Below are 25,746 nucleotides of genomic sequence, written 5' to 3' on the forward strand. Positions count from 1 at the left end.
AGCATCATAGCTCCAAAACAACAAAAATCCACCCCTCTGCCCCCTTCAGACGACCATATATCACATAGAACAATATAGCAGGGCTTCATATTTATAAAGCTGCTCTGTGGGAGGAGTGGTATGTCTGCAAGGCCTTCTGGGGGCAGGGCTGGAAGAAATTTGCCTTGGCAGCCAAAGCCGTGAGTCATGGATTCATGAAATGATTTAGGTTGGAAAAGTAAACCACAACAACAAAATAAACCACTCACTTGCAGCAGGGCCTGGAGAACAGCATATGGATTTGGTCAATTTAAATAAACATGCTTTTCACTTGTTTAAAAAAACAACAACAACCAACCAAAAAAACACAAACAAAAAAAACCAACCCAAAACAATCAGACACCTCAGGCCAAAGCAGTCACACAGTCTAAGTCTCTGTCATTAACCACCAAAAATGCTAGACGCTTCTTAAATTTCAGGAGCTAGCTTTAAAAAAAAAAAATATTAGGATAAGGATGTTTTTATCTTTCTAGTTTTTAAACTTTTATGTTTTTATTTATTTTAAAAGACCAAGCCTGTAATTGAGAGGCTGAAAAAAACAAAACAAAACAACAACCTAGTCCTAGCAAAGAGAAGTCTCAATAAACCAAAAGAATTCCCAGCTTTTAAGTCCCAGAAAGATAAGGTTGACTCCTTGTGAGCCTGATTTAAAAAAAAAAATAATTTTTTTTTTTTTTTTTTTTTCTTCTCCCTGTAAGCTTATCAGCAACAACATGGTAACATTTAGCATTTTATTTTGTCAGTCAACAATATGGAGCCAAGAAAACATGCAAATAATTTAAAAGGTTTTCTTAGCTGTGGGCATATCAATTTTTTAAGGCGTGATCTCACACAAGGCCACATATATGTTGGTGGCAAGCTGGCAAGCTTATGCCCCTTGACACAGTATCAAGACCTGCCTGACATAATGGCAAGCACATGACAGACAATCTTTAAAAAAAAAAAAAAAAAAAAATCCCAAACCCTCCCCTTCCGTATCAGTGTAAGTTTTGAGAGTTCCCTTAGCAACCAGCACTGAACTTGCATACCTAATTGCTTCTTGCTGGTGATGAGAGAAGTTGTGTACCAATGTGTTGTGGTGCTCATGAGACAGGAGGCATGGTGTTCTTCTGGGGCTAAGCAGCTAGACAAGGAGCTGCATATTTTTTGCTAAGAGAGTGTGTGTCTGTCAGAGTGAGTGAGTGAGTGTGTGTGTGTGTGCGCGCGCACGTGTCCATGTCCGCCCCTCCATGATGTCTCAAGCAGGACTTAAAAAAGGGGGGGAGTGGGAAATCAAACCATTGTCTGGACTTGCTACTGTCCCTTTCCTTCCCTGGCTTAGTCATGGCGCTCCTCCTTTTAATTAGGTTTTGTCTTCAAACCCAACACAGTTATAATTAATCCTTCCATTGCCTTCTATGGCTGTGAGGCTCAGGCCTTCCCTCAGCTCGGCTGGGAAGTATGTGAGAGAGAGAGACTACACTGAAGTAACTACGCAGGTAAATCCCTTCCCAGGTTGTTCAGGTCCTTGAGAGCCCTGTGACCAACCACAGCCCCAGCCCACAGTCTTCTCTGATTCCTGTTGGGGACTAATCCAGTAGTGCTGCATGGGGCTGGTTTTTACATTCTCAGATTATAAACCTGAGACTCCAGCGACTGCTGCTGTGAAGTTTAACACAAATAAATGTCCTGTTGTTATGCCAAAACACACTGTTTGTTGGGGGTGCTGCAGATGATATGTAATGAGTATAATTCCCAGCATTTCAGAGGTAGTGTTGGCTGAGATTAGCAAGACTAACTTAATAAAGCACTACGATAATTGCATATTCACTGGGAAGGGGAAAAATAATCAAATGAAAAAGGACAAAACCAGCAGGGAAAGAAAATTTATTTCCAAGCATCTACGAGAGTGCTACAAACAATAGAGACTAAAACTCAAAGCACTTAAAACTATTAAAAAATGTAGTTGACAATGTCCTTCTAAAAAATTAAACATAAAAATGTAGAAAATGCAGTTAATTCTAAAACTTGCTCAATAGTGAAATAAGTCCAGATAGCATCAATGAGGATGGAGTCCTACAAATGACTTTTTTTAAACTTTATTTCCATTTGTTAATTTGTAAATTGATACTCATTAATTTTTTTTTTTAATGTTTATTTAAATTTATAATGGAGAAATGTGCAAATCTAGCAAAATATTCTTTGGATTATAAACAGAGAAAAATCAACGACCAAAGAAATTTGAACTGAGTTAATAATAAAATATAGAATTATATAGAATGGATACAGCTATAATAAAGTGAAATATTACAATAAACATTGTAGAGCAAATCTGCTTATTTAGCAAACCCTGCCTTATAAAACATAAGGATATCATGGGACAAGTGAATATGTTACGATTATAGAGCTGAAACATCATTCATAATTTCAACGATCTAAATTTTAATCTAACTATATATAGGGAAGTCTTCAGAAAAGCAACACACCAACAAATCAGATTTCCTCTCAGATCAAGCAGTTTGGTACCTGACTGCAAATGAAGGACAGGGTCTGTAAAATGAGCAGTAGAAAAATGTGTAACATTTCTGTTTATTGCCTCTTCCCATATTGCAGCTGCTGATCTCTGCCCCTAAACAGCAAACTATATTAAATTTAGCAGAAGTACAGCTGTACACAGATGCTGAAAATGTTGATGAGTGGAACATCTTCCAATCCCTTGCTCATTCTGAACTAATATAAAGAAAAAGTTATAGATCATTTTTTGATTAAAAATATACATTACAAAGAACAACTCTGAAAGCACTCTGTATTTCTGTCATCATGAATTAAAATGTCTTCCTATCAGCAGACGATGCTATTCTACTGCAGTAAACAGGGAAATAAAAAAAATCAAAAGGAAAAAAAAAAAGAAGAGGAAAAAAAAAAAAAGTAGGAAAAAAAAAAAAAGTGCCAGAATCTTAATTACTACTCAGGTAAGGTAATTGTCAGGTAGAAGAGTCTTCAGGGAACTTACAGCTAAACTGGGTCAGATTTAAGTCTCTAGAACCCGCAGACACTTAGCACAGATATGGAAATTCACAAGCCTGGAGTAAATTGTAAGAACAGAGTACTCCTGTCCACTTATAAAGTAATTTCTGAAACCTCCGGAATTTCTAAGATATATGATAAATGCATATTACATGGGAAATATTGAAAAGTATTACACTTAATTCAGAAAACACAGTAGTATTATATGAAGATTATTACTGTGTTCTGGGAGCAGCCACAAGCTGTTGATAGAGAGGGTACAAAATGTTCACCAGACATTACATTATTTTTTTTTAATCTAAAAAACATTTGTAAAATGTACTTGATTTTTAAATAATCACTTAACAAGGCAACAAACCAACTACAAACACATAATAAATAAGGCTATTAAAAGGTCACAATTGTAGTAAATTAGTCAGAACTATAAATGGGACATTAGAAACACTATGTTTTTCCTTATATGCTTAATAACCAGAACAAGAATTAAAAAAGAATCAGTTTATTTCAAAGTCTGCTTCTTATATTGAAGCACATATTAAAGCAACAGTACAATGTTCATAAAATATAAGTGTGATGCTGTAACATTTCTTACATGTCAGAATACTGATACTTGTATGTATACTAAAATAAGAATTTTAAAATTGTACAAATAGATACATTAAAAATGACATAGAAATAGGGCGCCTCCCACTGCAACAAGACAGAGTTTTTATATCTGGCACGTATTAGTTCAAGATGAAAGTATAAGCAAAAAGATTTACAAGAATCAGCAGTAACAAGTTTGATGCTCAAGAGACATAATAATTGTACATTGTACTGTACATACATCATATGGGTTTAAGCTGGCTGAATATTATATATTTCAAGTTTAAAAATGCACTACCATATAGAGTGTCCATAGTTTAAGGCGAAATTACAGCTCAGAACTGTTATCTTTTCTAATTTGTGGAAGCTTCTTTGACATAAAAGATTTAGATGTTCATAATACATAAAAGTTCTCCCTTATTTTGTAGGTTTGCTTTTAGCATTTTCCTTCATTTAAATATTTTATTAAGTGGGTTTTTTCCTCTAGTGAAGCTGGCAGTCAACTTCTACATATGCCTTTTGTAGGAAAAGGTACATCACAGTATTTACCACTTTTATGTCCTTTTTTATCAAAGGAATCCTCTCTGTCAAACTTAAATGAGATTTTTCTTGATTTTTAAAAAAATACCTGCTTACATTTCTTCTGGTTTCTTCAGAACATTGGGGACAGTTCTTAAGGCCAAATCTTAAACTTTATTGTTAAGAATCATCATCGAAAGTGTCTTTGGAGCCATACAAGTCTGCAAGTTTCTTAAACCGAGGTCCCCAGTTTTGTAGATAGTCGTAGTCCAAATCAGAATCTGTTGTCGCTGACTCTAACGAGCTAAGTGAACCAGCCACTGAGCCTCTTCCTTCGTAGCCATAGATCTGAATAGAGTCATAAGGAGGAGCAGTTGGATCATTATCAGCCTCTTGTATTCTTGTGTTGATGAAATCATCAACGTCAACACTATTAGGAGCTGGCCGCAGCCCTGGCCTTGGCATATACTGATACTCAGGTTTTATGTCTTTACGAGGAATAAATCCATTGATGCCATCAGGGTTCTGCAAAGTAGCTATGTCAAAAGCTTCAGTGTCTTCCTCTCCTCCACCTTCATCATCGTAAGTAATAATGTTCTCTCGGACATCTTCCTCTTCAAAGACAATCAGAGGTTCTTTTTTCTGTCTTTTCAGTGTTACAAACAACACTACAATGACTAGAGAAAAAAAAGCAAGTTAGACTGCACTCTTGAACAGCAGCTGCCTTATAAATGGATTATTGCATTCACTGAAACTCCAGCTTCAGTTCCTCGTGTATATTTGCTGACATCTGCACTTTTAGCATACCTAGCTAGGACAGGATTGAACATACTGATTTGAGGTTTTCTGTTTGGGCTGAATGCCATTGCTCTTTCTAATGGCTCACTATTGCAAGACTAATTGAAGAAAATCATTTGTGAGCCTCCAGTGCTGCATGAACACTGTGGCAATCACGTGTGTGTCTGCAACAAAACGAAAATGGAAATGGAAAGAAAAGAAAGACTAAAAAATTACTATGGTCAAATTAAAACATTTTATATAAATATTTTCAAATGATCAGGAAATGCTTTACAGCACTTTCTTAAAAGCAGGTCTTGTGAGCCATTCATTTGTCTTCAACACAAGAGGAGTTAGAAGGAAATAGCTGACAGGAGCCATTAATCCTGGCTGACCTTAATAAGGAACCTGTCATCCAAGGAAGATCACAAAACTTTAAACTGTATGTCACGACCTCCTTTAAACAGTGTCCCTCATTAACTGATATTGGGCTGCAAAAGGACATTCTTTGAGCACACCTAGACTAATTCCCTGGTATTTGCTATTGCAGTCATCATATACTGCATTTCGGCCAGGCCAATTAGTACCTTTTATAAAAATAAAAGCTAAAAGATAAGATTCATTTATCCATCTTGGAGTCGAAATCAAGGTTAATTTTTTAGCACAATCAAGTGTAGATGAGTAACAAGTAAATAACTTTTTTACCTAATAAAATCACAATGCAAGCTAGAATGGCAATTAAAGCTCCAGTGCTTAATCCAGCATTGAGGACGTAGGCTTCGGCATTACAGGACAGTAAGGAGCCGTTGCTGTCACAGCCACAGACCCGGATGGTGAGGGTGTTGGTGCTGCTCAGAGGGGGGAGTCCACCATCACTTATTACAATAGGAAGAAGATACAAATCTTGCTTTTGGCGACTAAATCCTTCACGTCTAACAAGAACACTTGCTGTATTATCTGTTGAAAGAAAAGAGAGAGTCATCATACTGTTTCCACTAAGTCATCATCTTAGTAAGTACTGAAAAAAATGTGCTTGCTACATTGGCTCTGAACTTTCAGATGCCTCAGCATTATTTGTACAACAAATTAGTACAATGTACTGCCTTCCTAATGACCCAAGAGCAATTAAAGAATTATGTGTCATTCAGACAGTACCACACTCAATTTTAATTATTTTAGGGTGATGAGGGTAACACAAAAATATCTCTGCTAGTACCTCTTTTTAGCACCCCACTAACTTTCTGGGAAATTCACAATACTTCGTCAGCTACCAGAATGACTGCACCTTGGCATTGCTGTTTGAGCTGGTTCTAGTCCCCTTCTGGTATTGAAACCTTCAGTGGAGGTGAAAAAACCCAGACACCCTTGATTTATGGTTCTTGATCTCAGATCTATAGGAATAGAAGGCAGAAATCTGTACCAAAATGGCCTGTGGCAATGAGACTCCCACCAAAATGAAAAGCCACCGCTTGCTGTGTACTAGCAGATTTGAGCCTGACATGAAGGCCTGGGATGGGACAGCCAGTGCTTCCTGCTCCCAGCCACACCAGACAAAGGCTAGGGAACACAAACAGCATTTCTTTATTGTGCTCCTACTTCTCAGTTCTCAGACTGAACCAAAGTTTATAAAATTGTAAACATCCTGAAGTAAATAAAATGAAACAATCTTATCTGTGGTTTTCAGACCTTCAAAACTAGTTTAGGATAAGGATTTACTTCACACCACCCTCTTCCGTTTTACTATGATTTTTATTTTTCACGAGATAACAGAAAGAAAAAAAAATACAAAAGAATGGTTCTTTTATCTACTAAGGGAGGGCTATTCACCTCCAACATACCATTTTACTATTACCTCAGGGTCCTGCAGAAGATTAATCATTTTCCTTTTGGAATAGTCAGCATAAATTCCAGAATTTAATAATGCAAATAATAAAACCTCTCCTAATGATCTAATCACTGCTATTTCCATGAAAATTTTGAATAAATTATACCAAAAGAGAAGTATTCTTCCCTTATACTAACTACCCTTGCAGGCAGTACCCCTAATGCAGGACAAGATCTGAGACTGTCCCCAAATTCGGTGGGCACAGGTCGATTTATGGGATGAGAAGGATGTTACGGCCCAGCTTATCTGACTCTCCTACTACTAGTAACTTCTGTAGATCACAGAACAAAGGATGAAATTTGTTTAGGACTGTCCTGGATAGGATCTGTTCGTTACACGTCACACTAATTCACCTCCCCAGGTGTCCACCTCTCCTGTCATGTCCACCACATTTGATGCCCACTGTGGTTACCTCAGCTTGATAAAACAGTGGTGTTTCTGACACTGAAGTCTCACAGAAATAACATCTGGATAGAAAATAGCTTGTTAATGTCTCTTTTACGTGATGGTCATACTTGCTAAGGATAGAGAAGCTCATAAGTATCTGATTATTTATTAGCAGGCTTTTTTCTAAGGTGCCCTTCCTCTATTTCAGTCTTTTTAACCTCCTAGATGTTTACATGCAACATTTGCCCAGCTAGGCTTTGTAGCACATTTATTTTTAAAGGAACTTAGTGATACCAATGTCTGTGTGATAGGTGTCTTATTTTAGAACTTGAAGTTAATGGGCTCGTAAAAATTTGATGTAAATAAAAATGTAACATCTAATACCTATTAACCTATCAACTAATACTTGAACTAATTTATATTGATGTAGAATAAAACTATTCCACAGGGTTCTCTAAAATGCATTTAATAATTCATTTCCTCTATACAAGAACAAAGATCTGTGCTATGAAATGAAAGATCACAACAGGACAGATTATTCTTGTGGCAAAAAAATCTGAAATTTAATAGTTTGTTTCGTCTGCTCACTATGCCTTTTTAAATTATATTATACTGTGTCATATTGTATTTTTCTTGAATTTTGGCAGCTTAAATAATATTCCTAATTACAGTTGAGAAAAGGATGGCAAATTACTCAACTATTACACAGACTGGTCAATTCCACTGCATTCTCTTACATTACACTAAGGCTTAATTTGATCCAAGAGTTGATTTATGTGGTTTAACTTGAAGAGATTTCTAGTTTAATATAATTTTTTTAAAAATAAAAAATCCAATCAACATGTGGCTAAAATTTAAAAAAGACTAACATAGATCAACCCTAAAGGTCATTTTAAAAACTTTTTTTCTGTTTACACTGACTTATCGCATTTAGACAAAATATTATATCCATAAGAGGGACCCCCCCCTTTTACCTAGATAAAAGATAACACATAATCCTAGCTGATATTCTCATCCTTGCTTTTTCATTATTTTCAAGCCTCAGGAGCATAACTATAATCCAGGTATAATGACATTTTTTAAGCCAAGAAACAGAAGTTAAATGTCATCACCAGTTTAAAACTATTACTTAACACATAGGGGAGTTACTTGACTGACAGCCTTAATGAACACTGTGGGGGTTAACACAAGACAGAAGGAAGGAAGAAGAGAGCCATCTCAGCACCATTCAGAAAGACACATGTGCACTCATTTTCCCAGTTACTTTTTGTCTGGGATATCCAATATCCAAAAAGGGTTGCAAGGAACTATTACGTATACTCTGCATGAAATCTTCACAATTAGAAGTTAAAATTGCATTACTTTAAGGTGACCTTTACCATGATCTTCCTGACCTTTGATTTTTGTCTTTTTCTCTGGTGATTTTACCGATGGTTTTCCAATTCCTCCTGTCCACACAGGCAAATGTAGCTTTGTTTTTGGGGGACTTGTTAACATATATTGTGTAAGGAGGCTTCTACATTAAAGAAGGTGACTGCAGTATGAACATTATCACATATCAGAATGTGAGTGCTGATCCAGCAAGAAAGCTAAACAAGTTTAGGGCTCCAGCTGTCTAAAATCTTTACCAGGCAGTGGCAATTTTTGTGGATGATCATATCAAAAATCCCATCATTTTATTGTTCATATGTTTCAAAATGTCTTGATTAAAAGCTCTGAAATCGAGAGCCAGAGGACGTGTTTATATTAAAAAAGTGGATTTTAGTCAGTAACTTTAGTGGGCTCACAAATCTAATTTCAGTCTTTGTAGAGCACTGTCTTGTGTAGTAGAGACCACGAGTTCCCCTCGGTCCTGCCCTGCCCCTGTACACTGCAGTGGCCCCACAGGCCTCCACAAACCGGGGGAGCCCAAGGGAAGGGCATTTTAGCCTAGGACAGGAGTAAAAGCAGAAATCCATCTGCTAAAAACCCATCTCTCTGCTGGGAAGTGTCATGAGCCTCTGCTGTTCTTTAGAAGTTCTGACTTCAATGGGAGTAAAACTGAACACAGCCTGGGCAAACACAGGGCTGACTGTTGATGTGGGATAATGTGAGTAAACAGCGCAAAAGTAATTTGGTGTTTTATCCCAGCATGTGCTGAGCCCCTATCTGGTGTTTGCTATGGAAGACAGTCTCAGCTGAAAAACTTGGTAACACAGTAGGCTATTAATAGGATGTAGAAAGTGATTACGTTTTTTGGATTACTGCAGTATGTGATTACTTTTAGGAGTTAGTATAAAGAAACTCTATTAAACAATAATTATAGGACTGTATTCACTTTAAAGTTCTGTAATAGACCCAAACATTGGAGTTTTCACTAACTATTCTCCACAGTTAGTAAAGCCATTTTTCTTTACAACTAGCAATTCCCTCAAAAAGCAGTGGCATGCTATATAGACTACTCAAATTTACAACTGAAAAGAGAAATTTTAAATGATCGCGTAAATTGTTTGACTTGAAAATGGTAACAGTCTCTCATTAAAGTTTATATATATATGTATATATATATGGAAATACATAGAATTTTAACTTTCTTACTTTGCTCTATACTGTAACTTATTTAAAAAAACAAACAGAAATAGTTCACATCACTGCACTAAGGATTGCACAAAAATGAGGGAAAGACAGAATGGAAATGGATGGATTTCATTACACTATTCATTTCTTAAACATGAAATTATACAGGAAGATTCAATCCTTTAATACCATCTTGTTGAATAACCTTTTGCAGTATTGTCAGGTACAGTCACTACATTAAACTGACATAATAATTTCCATTACAAAACATTTTTATCTGGGTCAAATTTGTCATTAAAAAAAGAATGGATTTGCTGCATATGGAAATGAAGTATTAATGGCATTGGCTGGTGTCAGGAACCATAATACCATTTGCCTGCAGCTGTATCAGAGAATCTAAATTCTGACCTATGCTTCTTCTGTTAGATTATAAAATCTAATCCATTTTCAGTTTGATATGGTGACCGTAAAATATATTCTAAATAGAAACTTAGCCTCAAGGTCTCAAGCAAAGAATACCTTTTTATTTACTTCTCTAAAAATATATTCATATATTTTTCAAAAACTGTGTTTTACTGCTTTAAAGAGAATAAATATATCTGCTCTCCACCGAATCCTTTATTAATTGCTTATGTATGTACAAGTGTCAAGCACCAGGCAACAGTATTACTTTGATCCTTCAAGAATAACAGAAATTTTGTTTGGGAACTCTGACGATAATTACCCTCACTTCAGATGTGACAGAGATACAAAGTATGCCACGACATAACACTTGAGAAAAAGAAGTTGTTACTGAAATAACGGATCTGGAGTACGTTGCCTTTGGTACTTATGGCATCCAGAACAAATACTTTGGATTCATTATTTAGACCAGTTCAACCAAGTTCTAAATTTCAGAAACCAGTCAATTTTCCTTCAAACATTAAAGCTTGCTAAGGTAAACTGGTTTCTTAGAAGCCAAAACAGTTTTTTCCCTGTTCAGGAAAATTAACAAATGAACATTTAATCATATTGATTATAATTAAATAAATAGAATATATAGGATGAATCTGTCTTTATTCTGTTTACTTCCCTCTGGCTTTCTCAAAGTGTGGCAAGTCAGGTTCACCGATGCTATTATATTAGATGATCAAATAAGTTTTGACATTCATTCATTTTGCCTACAACTTTCTTACATCTTAACATCAATCTGAATGCAAGACTATGCTATATTTCAAGAAGATAAAGTTGTCAAGGGGATCAGGATACCCATATCCTGATATACACTCAATCTAGGTACCTTTCACAACAGAAATCTCCATATGTATTTCCTACGAAAGGTTAGAGTGGCAGTGATTTGATTCCATTAGGAATCTAGTCCATGTATCTTGTGATCCGTAATTAAAAAAACTACCAAGCAGGAAAGGTGAGCAAATACAAGCAACCTAACAATTTTCCCACCTCAACTACTAGTTTAGCAAGTAGTTTTCTCTAAATCCAGCAGATCTACCAATTACATTTAGTGAATGTTTCTGTCAGTGTTTTTTACCCTCTTTCTGGGAGGCAAAATAGCAGTGTTTTTTTTCATGTAGGGTATTATTATGTAATTTTAAATATGTATTCAAGAAAATTATAGTGGGTTAAAAAACTATATGATTCCAAGAACATCCTTGTATTTCAACTGCAGTTTTTCTGCTTTTCTCCTCTAAGTCTCTGCAAAACAGGCACTCTATCAAAGTTAATGAAAATGCTGTTGTGTAACATTATGTTGGTCATTAGTCTTCCTTTGTCATTTCTTTGGACACTACTATGGAGGGAATCTTCATACAAACCTCTGTTGTCTCTGAGTGTAAAATTTCGATTTTGAATAATTTCAGGTGGTAAACTGAAGATAAATCTTGGTCCATTGGCCGAGTCATCTTTGTCATCAGCACTAATTGTAATAAATTGCTGTAAAAGAAAAGTACTCTGTAAACAAACAGCTCCATCTCTGGTTACATCACATATAGACAGCATTCTGAGTAATCCCTTGAATTTTGAAATAGCAGAAACCCCCCAGACACCTCAACAAATCTAGGCAATTATAAATACTGAGCAGACTCAAAACTTACCAGACAATCTTTATTTGCGATTACATTTAACTAACTAATTTTAGAAGGAAAAGTATACACTATATATGCATTCTTATATATAAATATGTGTTAATGATAACTTAGTAGACTAAATAAAATTATGCAGAAAATTTGGCAGCTCAGGAGGAGTTAGCAAAACGTCCTTTCCAAAGTGCTACACTAACTCCAAAAGTGCACATACTGTGTAGAGCCATAATCCTGTATGATACTAACTCCTCTTTCTCACATACAGTTTAGGGATAAATCTGTAGGCTGAACCCTCCAAGCACTGTACTGTGATTCTTCCTGTAAGATGCTGAGTGTTTCTCTAACATCCAAAACAGGCTCACATCTGGGAAAGCTGCTCCCAAATAGCTTTGTGGCCCATGTGATGGTGAATACGCACAATCAACAGCAGTCATATTCAATGCACAAAGCCCCACATCTATAACTGTTGATAGAAATAAAAAATAAAAGCACAGGAAAGTGCCTTTCTGTGTGCTCTGGGCATTCTGGCCAAAATTGCCAACTATACATTCATTTACTACCAGTCATTTGAGCTGCCAACACCAAACTGGGCTAACACCCTGAAGAAATCCATGTGCAGGGAAGGTGGTGGGTATGGACATACCTGGTTACTTTGAGCATTCTCACAGACAAATGCTTCATAGGCTGCTGCAAATTTTGGAGCATTGTCATTGACATCAACGACCTTAATTGCAACTGGAACTTTGGCTTCCTGGTGTTGTTTGTCTATGGGTGTAAGCAAAACCAAAATGAAACAGAAGCAGGAAACACCCTCAAAACAAATAAAATCCCAGCTGTATCCAGGTAAAACCAAAATAGGCTATTGCAGCTTATCAAACTGAGACAATTAGAAGACTATAGAATTTATACCATTGATTACAAAATATCTCAGTGAAATACTTACGGACTTCAACTGCAAAGACAGAGATATTATGCCAAGCCATTTCTTCTCTATCCAAAGCTTTTATTGTCTTGATATTGCCATCTTCTGCATTAATAATAAAATATCTTTCAAGGTCAGTGTGACGATCAATTGAATATCTAAAGAAAATTGAAAGTCAGTAATTAGATAAAAGAAGAACTTAGTAGTTTTTTGCATTCACATTTTTTGTGTATTGTTATTATTTTTAAATAATCGTAACAAGTACACTTATTGTTATCCTGAAGATAATTGCCACAGGGATGATATGCAGTTCTTTTAAAAGGAGATTCATGTGGTTGGTTTCTACATTTAGAAAAAAAATTATGTTAGAATGTTTGTAGTAAGTGAAAATTATTGTTCTTTGAAGTCTCTGTGTTAAAGCCCCACATCGTTTTTTATTTTCTTCTAAAAATGATAAAAATATCGACTGAGATATTTATGTTTTCTTCTGTTTCACATTAATTATTAAGATCTTTTAAGTCATCTGATCTTTGGATTACGCAGAATATTAACTGATGATACCAGCTTATTAAATGTTGTCCATTATCTACACATTTGCATAGCTTTATACAGCTGTTTTTACAATCTTTACCTTGCAATTCTTCTGAAATTATAACTATATCCACAAAACAGAGGATTTAATTTACACTGAAACATTACAAACAAAAATAAATTAATGGAAGACTACCCAATATTACTGTAGAGAGTAGGTGTGTGTATGTGCTTGTCGTTAGTAACTGACACTTAACAATTACCCAACATAATCTCTAATCTACTGTGTAGACTTGTATCTTTTGAGAAGAAAATATGCTGTGATAAGAGCATAGGATATTTTACGGAAAATATAACTTAGAGTCTAACAGAGATGACCTTCAGTATATTTTAGGTATACATAGCTGTGATACGCTTTCTTAGTGATACAGGCTTTGAGAAACTAGTAGTTCATGGAATAAGACATAAAACAATGCTGAATGATTAAAGATATTAATATTCTGGCTGAATTTAGAGTATTACTATGCTAGATCTATCACACTATCTTAATAACTTGCATCACAATTCTAAAAGCAAATGCTTAGAAAGAAAGAGCCTGCTCTAGTGAAGTGTACCTTATAGCACTGTTTGCAGCATCAGGGTCTTTGGCATGTACTTTTCCAACCACAGTACCAGATGCTGCATTTTCTTGTACTTCAAAAATATAACTTGGCTTTAAAAATACAGGTGGTTCATCAGCATCTTCCACTGATATCTTCACTGTGACTGTGTCCTTGAATGGCCCATTGCTGATGAACTTAGGATCAATATGTACATTGGCTGCCTCTACCTTCAGACTGTAGGACTTTTTGGTTTCAAAATCTAAGAGCTGTGAGAAACAAGGAGACAAGAATGCATCCCACAGTTAGGAAAGCTAGAGTGTAAAAGCAGTAAGCAGTTCCCTGTTATTCAATGACATAGAACAAATGTGAGCATCTGTCAACAAGCTTGGACTGAAATGTGAGTATTTAAAAACATAGAGACTCAAATGGAAGGAGCTACATTCTATGTATGGAGCAGCATAGGATGGCACTTAAAAAAACACAACAGTCTTTGCTTGCTGTATTACTCAGGAAATAATCTTTAGTGGGAAAATTAACCTTTTCTTCATGCAGCCTTAGAGGCAGCACAAAGCAGCGATGGCTGGGAAGGGGGTTCCCACAAAATGCCAGACTTGATCTATCCCCAAGATGGAGGGTGTTCCTTTAGAGATATGAATGTGGCTTGCATTGCTACTAGGTGCACCATGACATTGGACAAAGAGAAGTTAAAATATTTAAGTAGTGGGGGAAATAGGAAGATGGTTTGCAGTGCTTTCATTTCTGTAGTCCTTTCCATCCAAAGATCTCACAGCACTTTACAAAGGGGAGGTGAAATAATGCCCCATGAGATAAGTCCTCTTGGGAGCCCGACCAAAGTCAAAGCACAGCTGCACTGTCATTGACATGAAATGGCTGCAGTGTTGAAGTAGTGGTAGCCTCACAACAATCAGACTTCTAAACACCTGAGAAGCAGGTGCCAACCACAATTCACAAAATATGCTAACACCATAGACTGAATGGTGTGCCAGTTAACTCACATTCTGAAATACACTCCCACCTCTAGAACAGATAAAGTAATTGAACCACAGCATAGTTTTACCAGAGGAGACCTCTGGGTCTCTTCCTGAGAGACTGCCCCAGTGCACAGGGCAGGGCTAACTTTGAAGTTCAGTTGCTCAGGCCATCTGCTTGGAGTTTTGAGTATCTCCAAGAAAGATGAATAGCTATAAAGACACAAAGGGCAAAATAATAATGCTTAAATAAGGAATATAATTTATAATTTGTAATTTCAATGTCATCCAGTAACACTTTTAAATATCACATTGATGGATTGCATATGAAATCACCTCGGTATTGTGCTGCTTTTCACATAGCCTGTGACTCCTTCAGAACAATATTGTGGACAATGCACAGCTGAATAATTCAAACTATAGGGCGTGAGGCTGTCCAGACCCAACATAAAGCAACAGTGAATGTCTGCTACTTATCAGCACTAGGCAAAACTTCATTACCAATGAAGCTGATGGCATTGATTGTATTTTACCGTGACTTTTTATTATGAATTCATTTAGTTTGTGCAATTAATCCACTGTACAGTATTTATGTAACTCTTCTTGGTTATTTTCTTCCATTCCAATTCAGCTAATGGGGAAATGGAATATTAAGAGTTAATCACAGCTTTAGAAACAAATTAACTGAAATTGCATTTACTGATATTTTAGCTTAGGTGGTAATGCATCATTACCAAATATTCTGTCAGCAACAAATAATACTACACATTAGTAGGTGTTACTCACTTTCTTAAGCTTCACAACACCTTCTTGAGTCTCATAATCTGTTGTAATTTCAAACATATCCATGCCATCTCCATCAATGATGCTGTAAGCTACTAAGCCATTTTCCCCAATGTCTGGATCTTTGGCCTTCACTCTTCCTACTTCTTCTCCTGGGACAGCTGCTTCTGACACTGACATCTGGTACACACCTGGTGGCAGAAAAAAAAGTCATTTGCCTTAAGTATGCAGTCTGCTCTCCAGTTGTATAGTTATTCATTGAACTTGTTCCAAATAAACACAGTAATTTTTTATATTTTTAAAATCCCCTGAAGGACCATTATGTTATAAAAGAGCTCTGAGAACCAAGTCCTCTGTGAAATCTTAAAACACATTGCTAATCTATATAAAATTACTTCCTCACTGATGTTTTACACAACATCTGTGTATCTCTCTGTTCAGGGTGGGGTTAAAAAGACAACCAATCATTTTGAATGCAGAAACTGTTGTAACATCAAGGTTATCACTCGTATCAGAAATGTTGTTACAAAAATGGAAGGAAAATTCTCTTTCATATGACTCATAGCATGGCCTTCAACCATCTAGAATCCAGAAGCATTTCTGCTCATTCATTCAAGAGCCACAAATTATATACAACAAATTGGATAAGACCTCTCTGCTGTACTGGCAGAACAATTAATCTGCTGCTTTCTGTGGCTTAAATTTGGAGTGTGAACATATAGTAGCAATGATTATCAGGATTTAACGCAGCAGAGAATACATGCCAATTTGTACAGGGTTCCACACCATACAAATAATGGCTTTTCCTCATCAAACTCCATCAGGAAGACCACCCCCAAACATCCCACAGCAGTGTTGCCATACAGGTTTTTCCTTGTGCCTTCAGGGACACCAGAGGAGAGCAATATGTTCCTGGATAAATCTTTCTCCAACAGTTGTCCTTTAGGCTGCATTGATTCCAGGACCTTCCCAACCCACTCCAGAGTTCAGATAACATAACTTGATCCTAAATATACAGATCTGTATCAGCATTTTCTGGCACTTCATCAGCATTAATAAACTGGAGGGGAAAAAAAGGCATGAGAAAATAAAATAACCTAATTTATCCTCTCCTTCCGTAATTGTTCTCTGTTGCTACATGAGCACCCTAGGAACATCAGGAGATTTACACCAGGCAGGGACTGGCTCATTACCCATAAAAACAATTGGCACTTGTAATTGAAATAGGTAATTAACTCCAGTCAGAAAGAAGGCAAAATTTAAGCACATAACTCATTAAGGGTCTGAGCAATGAACAAAAAAACCAAACCAGCCAACCAAAAAAAACCACCAACACATAAAGAAAAAACATCAAACAAACAAATGAAAAGAAGTATGAAAAAATCCATTACATAGATATCTATATGAACAGGTCAAATTCTGGATTCGATTTATAAAGTATTCCAAATTAAGGTTAGTTGGGGTGAATGATTACTGAAAGAGGGTAAATTTATATTAGATACTAGAAATAAATTCTTCACTATGAGGGTGGTGAGACACTGGAACAGGTTGCCTGGGGAAGCTGTGGGTGCCCCATCCTTGGAAGTGTTCAAGGCCAGGTTGCATGGGGCTAGGAGCAACCTGGTCTAGTGGGAGGTGTCCCTGCCCATGCAGGGGGTTTGGATCTAGATGATATTTAAGGTCCTTTCCAACCTAAACCATTCTGTGATTCTACAATTAAGTGGAGTAACTGCTGTTTGGCATTTCTGATAATTTTAAATGTTCTCTCAAAACACCCAGTAAGGTGGCCTTTATTTGCAGAAAATAATCCATTATTTGATGAAGTTACTCAACAAAATACCACATACTGGGGTCCAGTGTTATGATTTGGAGTCAAAAGGTATGTTTGTGAGGTATATAAAACCTGAAATTTTTAGGATTTAATACCTTCCTATTAGAATGGTGGAAAGTGCTGACAGATTTTTTACATGTAGGAACTGGCTATCTCATTTAAACTCTTGTGAGACAGTCCAGGAAGTTGTGACACCGGAAGAAGAGCTGTTAGGGAGAGGGTCATGTCCAGCATGTATCAGTGTCATAGTGGTTGCTCAGAGGAGAAACAGCTTGGTTAGGATGGTGCATACACTGCACTCCAAATAACCCCCCACGCAGAGATGCAGAACAGATGTGTAGGTCCATTAATGTACTTCCACCCATCTGTGAAGACTGAATCTGTTAATGTCAGCTCTAATTAATTTTATATGCAAAAAACAAATAGCACAGGTATTAAAAATTACTTTTTGACCATCGACTATATATTTCAACCATCAATTTAACAATGTAACTGTACTAAATTTGGTTTATATTGCAATGGTAAATATTTATACTTGAGGAGTATCCAGTATTAACTTTTATCCTTATGAACATTCACCATTCACTGAGAATGTTTATAGAAGTAAAGGATGAAGTATCAACAATTAAAATGAAAGGCTCTGTGAAATAAATGTTGCTCACTCACTTGAAGGTTTGCCAAAGACCTGAAAGGGCATAATCAGGATCTGATTAGTAGATTATGCAATCCTTTCATCAAGAGACAAGAAAAGCAAGAGACTTGAAACCTGAGAAATACAGCTGTAAGAACATAAGTATTTCTCCTTTCCTTTGCTCAACTTCATCAAAAGAACAAAGTGGATTTTTTAATTGAAAATTACTATCATAATTATGTTTGCAAATAGCTATGGACTTGGAGCACTGAAAGGTGTGACATGAGGCCATTTGGAGACTTCTTTCAAACATTGTAAATGTAACTGGAGAGCTTTCTGCTGCATACACACTATGTGACAACTGCAGATTGCAACTCTCCCACCACAGCAGACTCTGCTCCTACACAATACATGAGGGGATTTTTGTGTTAACCTCCTCCCTACTTCCCTGCAATGACCTCTTAAATGTCTTGTGGTCTGAGCAGAGTAGTAAACACAGCTTGCTTTTTAAAGTGTGTTTTACATCCACACTATAATTATGACAATGGGAAAGGAAGTAAACCAGCTTATTCCAGCACTGGTGCAGGAGACAGCAACATTTTCTAGAATTTTTGACTGATTGGTTTTAACACACAAGAGACCCCCCTGGAAATGGGCCTTCTTTCTCCATTAAAAGAGAAGTCCAGACTGTGTTTTCCTGATGATATCATAGGTAGATTTATAATATAACATGGTTCAGAAGTTTCAAAAATGTAACTGTAGGTTTAGGAATCTTCATAATCCAATCTTGAACTTAAAAAAAAGTCTCCCTTTGCTACACAAAACAAATAATCAGGATACTAAAGCTCTATATGTTACTAGCAAAAAATGTGTAAATAATATGTATTCTCATGTGCTGTAACAATCCAGCAGTTACTGCTTTTTGAAGTTTTGGATATGGCTGATACTACACAAATATGGGTACTGAGTAGTAAATATGACTAAGGATTCCGTTACTTACTCTGTGGGAACTTTGGTGGGTTGTCGTTAACATCTGTGAGTGTAATTGTCACTTTGGTTGTCCCTGAAAGGCCTCCCATGTGTCCTCCCATATCTTTTGCCTGTATTACAACATGATACTCTTCCTTAGCTTCTCTGTCCATATTCGGAAGGGCAGTTCGGATAATTCCTATAAATACAAAGAAAATATGGCACATACAAATTTTCACAGCTTCACATCACCAAAAAAATAGCTACTGCATTTTTAGTTTGCATTAGAATACTGCAATATTTGCAGCGATGGTGCACATTGTTTGTTCTACACTTTGCATTGTGCTACGCAGGAACAGTAGCCTAAATATTCAACATACCTGGACACAGAACAACCCTGGAGAATGGCGGTTCAGCACAGAAACTGCCATTTCTATCATACCATATTATACCACAAAAGAAATAGTATCATCTTTCTGCTGTGCACCCAAGAGACAAACCTGCAAAAGTGCTTAGCTAGAATCGAGAGAATGAAGGAAGCTTTGCTCAAACACATTAGTAGATATACCCAACTGTACTGCCTCGGTCAATATGTTTAGTTCTTCATTGTAATGCATTCTAGTTATGAGGTCCTACTCAAATAAAATGCTCAATAATACCTGTTTGAGCTTCCACTGAGAAGTACGGCTGACCTTCAAGAATACTGTAAACCAATTTGGCACTGTTCCCATAGGTAGGATCATCAGCATCTGAAGCCGTTACCTGAATAACTGATGTACCTAAAAATGGAAAGCAAACACAGAGGGAATACAGTCAGAGCAAACATGTCTGTAAGAAACGTGCAGACATGCTGTCAGTCATACGGCATAACTACTTCTTAACTTTTTTATTACCAGGTTTGGTAAATGAAAAAATTTACTTGGCAATTTATATATGACAAAATAGACCCATACAATCCAAAAGGATTTGTCACCAGCTGTGATGTGGATTAATGTTCTAAACAGTGAAGATATAAAAGTCACTCTGTACCATTGTGGCTTTTTTCCTTAGTAGTTTGTTATATTGCTTTGTCTTTCGATAGCCAAACAACAGTTTTCTTTTTCATTTTTCCTCAGCAAGTTTCAGAGAAATAATTCCTGCAGAAATCTCTAAGCTAGACACAAGCTCAAACAGGACATGAAAAAGGAATAGGCAGTAACTCCTTAGCTTTATTACACAGCTCTGCCAAAGGTATGATCTTGATGTTTACCCCAGAGGATTCACACTCCATAAATTCCAGGGGAACCTCACATTCCTCCTAGGAGGAAATAATCCTGTTCTAGGAGCCGTCTAGAGACATTTCAACCATCAGTTAGTAGCTGTGCAGGGTTTGATTTGGTCAGCAAATTAAATATATTGACTGAGTCACTGGCTGAGCATGAAGTAAGTGTTACTTCCTAAATTTCTAGACGATAAGAATTAAATAAAGCCAACACATACTGACAATGCAACATCTTCTAAAAGGCCAGGAACTTAAGTGCATTTATGAGTACTTACCTACATTTGATCTCTCTGGCACATTGGCATGGTAGTTTTCATGAAGAAACTCAGGTGGGTTGTCATTTATATCTTGAACTTTAACAATGAATTCAGAAGGCGGTTCCAAAGGTCTGTTAGTGTTCCTGTCTACAGCTTGTGCCGTCAGAGTGTACTGAGCTCTCTCCTCCCGGTCCAGTGTCTTTGTTGCATGGATGTTCCCTGATTTGTCATCGATAACAAAAATAATTCCGGCTCCTTCACCTGAGAGAATGTATTTAATATTTCCATCTCCAGAATCAATATCTGAATGAAGCTAAAAAAATGAGAAAAAGACATACCTTAACAAGGTGGTATACATTTCATGTATGTGTTTACAAAACAAAGTAAGTTAATGAAATCACTATCATGTCATAGTTTTCAAAACTCTTGTCTTGTATCAGGCAGTAATCCCTGCTTGGGTCCACGCTGTGAGCAATGTGCCCTGCATTTAGAGAAGCTGCCTTCACAGACTTGAATGTCACCACATGGAGGGTGCTGCTGAGACCCAAGCTTTAAGATTGAAGGAAGAGAGTGCATGAGAAGATAGTTTTAACAGGGTCTTTATTCAAATGAAGTTGGAAGTGTCATTTTTATAAAGATTTTGTACACTTCATACTAATCATATTCTACTAGGTTGCATGAAAAAGCTGTTAAGTGACAAATGAGATGTAACAAATGAGCCAGTCAGTGATTGCCAACTAGTTTTTAATTATGACCTCTTTATTATAAAATAAGTAACAAATGCTTACTACATATTCTTACTTTGACAACCAATAAAACCTTCTGTTTGATGTATGAGGGAAATGTTGAACAAAGTTACAGATTTACTGATTTTATATTGACATCTATGAATTGCACAGTACTAAGCATCTTTTAAACCAGAATAGCTAGAATGGTATTTGCTGTCTTTGATCCTGTTCTCCACTCTTTTGTGCTGGTGTGAAGTCAGCACAGTTCTGCTGACCATTTATAAACTGACAAAAAATACTGTTTTGTTTATGTACTTACATTCTGATAGTATTAGACAGTAAGAATTAAGACATCAGTCCAGGATGTGCACACAGACTCCTTCTATACATCCCCCATATAGTTAATTTTACTGATGGCTTGAAAATGAAAGGATGGAGAGATATTATTGAACAGTACACTTCCTGAGCTGCTGGTTTAGCCACTAAATTTTTAATTACAATTTTAAAGACCCAAGAATGATACTACATATTCTTGAGACATACTGTTGCTCTGGTGGTTGCTCTGGTTCTTTCAGTGGTGTTCAATAACAGCTTGTACACTTTCATTTAAAGACTGCTGAGGTCAGTGGAAAAATTCGTATTCACTTAGGTAGTATTTTGCTTAGTATTTTCTTGAGCTACAATAAAATGGTTAAGTCTAGGTGATTAAGTAGCTGCTGAAGAAGCAGCTAATAAAACAGAAAATTAAGGGCAAGGAAAAAAGCAATAATATACATAATAAATAATATAAATAATATAAATTAATAATTAATAATCAATGGATGAAAAAGAAGTTCTTTCTTACCCTTCCTACTAGTACAGGATCTGGTCCTGTGTACTCTTCTATAACAAAGAACTGATTCCACACCCAGCCTCTTTTTGAGCGATGCAGAACTTGTCCTTCTTTTCCTTTTTCGTGGTGACCATGAAGCGATGGCCTTGCGTGGTTCAGTTTTTCTGTAGTTATGGCATGGCTGTAATACAACATGCCCAGGCAGATAAGGGCAGCATGTAAACAATTGTCCTCCTTCATTTTTGGTTATTTTGTAGGCACAGGAGTATCCAAGAATCTACCCCTTCCACCTTGGAAATCAAAAAGTTTGGGCTGCTAAAAAGTGTCAGATAAAATGTTCTGCACATAGGATGCCACCACACATTAAACTCATCACTTTAATGGTCTGCAGCTTCCCAACTTAATTCCTGAAAGAAAGTAAAATGGAGAACGTTTTCAGTTCCTTTATGTCTTTGAGGTGCAATCATTTCTTTATTAAGCAAAATAAAACTTGGAAAATTTCAAGATACAAAGCTGATTAAAATATATTAATAATAAGAAATACTGAGTAATGATTATATTTGGTGTTTTGTTACATGTAACTGCCACCTTGTAAAATCTCCAGACTCGCTGCTTAGGACACTCATTTGGAAGCTGAAAGATAGAGAATCATATTCCTCATGATCCTTCCAAATGGATTTAGCCCAAGATGCAAGCTAACTGGAGAAACACCTAATTTATATCTAAGCCCTCTTTGGAGCTTAGATATAAGCCTTGGCCATAAGTTAAGCCATAGGATTAGATAGAAGATAGATACCAAGATACTTGCTTATCAACAATGAAATATTTCTAGACATGCCCGGAAAAAGGCTTTTTTATTACCAAAAGATTTTCATGCTGAAAATAACTACCTAGGTTTTTCTAGACAGGAGCTTTGGCTGACAGAACTCTGAGGACATTACATTTTGGGTGCAGACCCTTGAAGAAGTAGCACTTCTACCTCACTCTCAGGGTCAATCATCACAGCAGAGAAGCAGCATTGATTCCCAATCCTGCTGCCTTTGTGCTGCTGTCGATAAAAGTCATAAAGCAATAAAACCATACTCAGATACTTTTGATAATAACAATTGATTTAGCTATTTATTCCTGCTTTCCCTGTGATTAAAATTAGCAGAATTATATAGATTTCTTACTTTCGAATACTTCTTAAAACACTAGGTCAGAATTAATATTTGAATCAGAAATTGCATAATACAGTGAAACTTGCTTAAGATCTGAATCGCCAGCAGCTAACAATCCATCATAAAGGCCACTTTGACGTATCCCTGGGGGTTTCCAATATATTCTTTCCATCTTTACAGAACAGCCAATTTTTACACAAGGTCCCTACAATGTTTATTTCAACTTTAAGTGTCATTCACATTATGCTTCCGCAAGATACTAATAAAACTCTCAATGTTATTTTCATACAGGTATGTGTATAAATTTATGCTACCATCTTCATTAAAAACAGAATGATTGTTTAATGAGAAATAAAGAGATCTTACACATAGTATTTGTAGCAGACAAAATGTGAATATAGGGAAAATGTTCAACCTACATCACATTCTATAACTCCAGCAACAGATACGCTCAGTAGCACCAAACCAACTCATCTTGGGATGATTTTCCTCAAATCTTGAGCAGTCATGTTCACTATCCACATCCCTTTGCACAGTTACATAAAAATAAACACTGTAACATTGACAGAGAAGGCTTATACATAAGCAATTAATAAATAAGGAATTAAATATTTGTTTTTAATTCCTCAAAAAAGGTAAATGTTTATTTTTAATTTATTGAAAACTGAAATTATCTCTATTACAATACCACAATGGCTCCTGCCTAATGAATTAAATGAAGGTCACACATATAGAACCAACCATAAACTGGCTTTCCTGAGCATCCATATTAAATACAACCTTTGGTGTATCTATTTAATTTTTTCTATTATTATATAATGTCACAGTACAGATGACTTGTACTAGCATAGAAGACATTAAAAAGAAAACAATCTATTGTTTTTGTCAGGAAAATGCTTTTATTCTGACACGTGTGTGAAGTGTGGAGCACTTGGTCTGTTTTAGAGCTTACTTTCCATCTCCATTTTGTTGAGGGGTACAAATAAGGCAGGACTTGATGGACCTGAAAACTGAGATTTAACACTAGTTATTATAGTAGCTTTATATGATGATAGTTACCTCTAAAAGTAGACTTCCACCCCCCATTTTGTATAGAAATAATAAAATTTAAGCCTCTAGTATGCAGTATCTATTTACCAAGCTTTCCTATAATTTCACTTTATTAAACCATAGTAAATTTTTTTAAATACAAGCCACCAAATTCAGTACTCATCCCACAAATAGGAAATGAGTTACTCTGTCCTGCTCAGAAAACACCTCTGGATTTACTTCCTTGTGGCAGGCGTAAATTTAATGCCACAGTGAGCAGGCTCTGAGGTTACCCCTTCTGGCTGCTTTGTCAGACACATACTGATGTAACCAAATTCTGTGTATTAAGGCCAGTTCAGTCTGCATCATAATTGCATTCAGTTAATCAGTGATACTGCTGTTACAGATGCAGTTTGCCATGGAGTGTCCTTTGAGGCAAATACTTTTCAATACCATGCCCAGTATAGCTAACGGCTGTAGGGATCTATGGCGTAGTGCTCGTCTGCAGCAGTGAGGGATGCTGGGGCTCCCTCAGCTGTTAAACGGGGCCTGCATGCTCCAAACAGAAATGAAATAGGAAGGCACACCGAGACAGTTTGCATTTTTAAACCCACTGTGAAAAAAAACCACAACAACAAACAAACAAAAAACAAAAACCCAAAACAAAACAAAAAAACCCACCAAAAAAGCCCCAAACAAAACCACTGAACTGCTTACATTAATAGATTTTGGATGCATTTGAAAATTACACTCACTGATAACTATTCTTCATTAACATCACATGATGATCTCAACAATGAAAATAAGTAAACAAATACGACCATTATTCCCAGACTTCTCAATACTGTTATGTAAATCAGTAAACACTTTACAAACATGCTTAACAATAATGGAAGAGCAAAGCTGATACATATGCTGCTTATTATCAGATACTCAAGTGTGAAGTGCTGGAAACGAAACATTAATCACACATCTATGCTTAATTTGCTAATAAGGATTTAAAGCAAAAATAGTTTACTACCTTTTGCTTTATTCTCTGCACATACCTGTACAGAAAGGAAGCAATAAGGCTACAAGTCTTCAAGGTAAAGAAAACTATTATCACTCATCCACTGCTTGAGCTAAAAAAAAAATCACTATGGCTGTTTATGGTAATTGCTTCTGGTGTGAGTTATAATGCCAAAGGACTCCATGCTAGTACTACCAATTTGGCTTTTTAGTAAGTGACCTCCAGCTAGCCAGGCCACAATTAAAGCTCGAGCTGCAGGCAGTACTGTCTCTCTGGCCGTGTTCTGCCTCTCACACCTTCTCCCTTCCTGAAGTTCATACTCTGTTCAGTTACACAGCAGTTGCCACAGCAGTTGGCCCTCTGACTCTTACTGGCATAAG

At 36.4% G+C, this 25,746-nt stretch overlaps 1 protein-coding gene across 7 annotated transcripts in view; it reads right to left on the reverse strand.

The window, feature by feature from the left end:
* Window positions 1-1,897: 1,897 nt before the first annotated feature.
* Window positions 1,898-25,746, reverse strand: part of CDH11 (cadherin 11) — a 234,347-nt gene continuing 210,498 nt past the window's right edge. For 4 of the 7 annotated variants that reach the window (XM_051629468.1, XM_051629470.1, XM_051629466.1 and 1 more), the window contains 11 exons: window positions 22,181-22,575; window positions 20,627-20,921; window positions 19,750-19,869; window positions 19,122-19,289; window positions 15,663-15,850; window positions 13,900-14,153; window positions 12,776-12,912; window positions 12,476-12,597; window positions 11,566-11,683; window positions 5,632-5,883; window positions 1,898-4,826 (listed from right to left, as the gene is read on the reverse strand). In XM_051629468.1, coding sequence (XP_051485428.1) covers window positions 4,330-4,826; window positions 5,632-5,883; window positions 11,566-11,683; window positions 12,476-12,597; window positions 12,776-12,912; window positions 13,900-14,153; window positions 15,663-15,850; window positions 19,122-19,289; window positions 19,750-19,869; window positions 20,627-20,921; window positions 22,181-22,408 — 2,379 coding nt within the window. In that variant the 5' untranslated portion in view covers window positions 22,409-22,575 and the 3' untranslated portion in view covers window positions 1,898-4,329. Of the gene's footprint in view, window positions 4,827-5,631; window positions 5,884-11,565; window positions 11,684-12,475; window positions 12,598-12,775; window positions 13,097-13,899; window positions 14,154-15,662; window positions 15,851-19,121; window positions 19,290-19,749; window positions 19,870-20,626; window positions 20,922-22,180; window positions 22,576-24,280; window positions 24,300-25,746 lie in introns of those variants that run through there. The other 3 variants (XM_051629471.1, XR_007890571.1, XM_051629472.1) reach the window with 3 other exon arrangements.

This window comes from Apus apus, chromosome 11 (genome assembly GCF_020740795.1).
Source record: "Apus apus isolate bApuApu2 chromosome 11, bApuApu2.pri.cur, whole genome shotgun sequence".
Classification (NCBI taxonomy): domain Eukaryota; kingdom Metazoa; phylum Chordata; class Aves; order Apodiformes; family Apodidae; genus Apus; species Apus apus.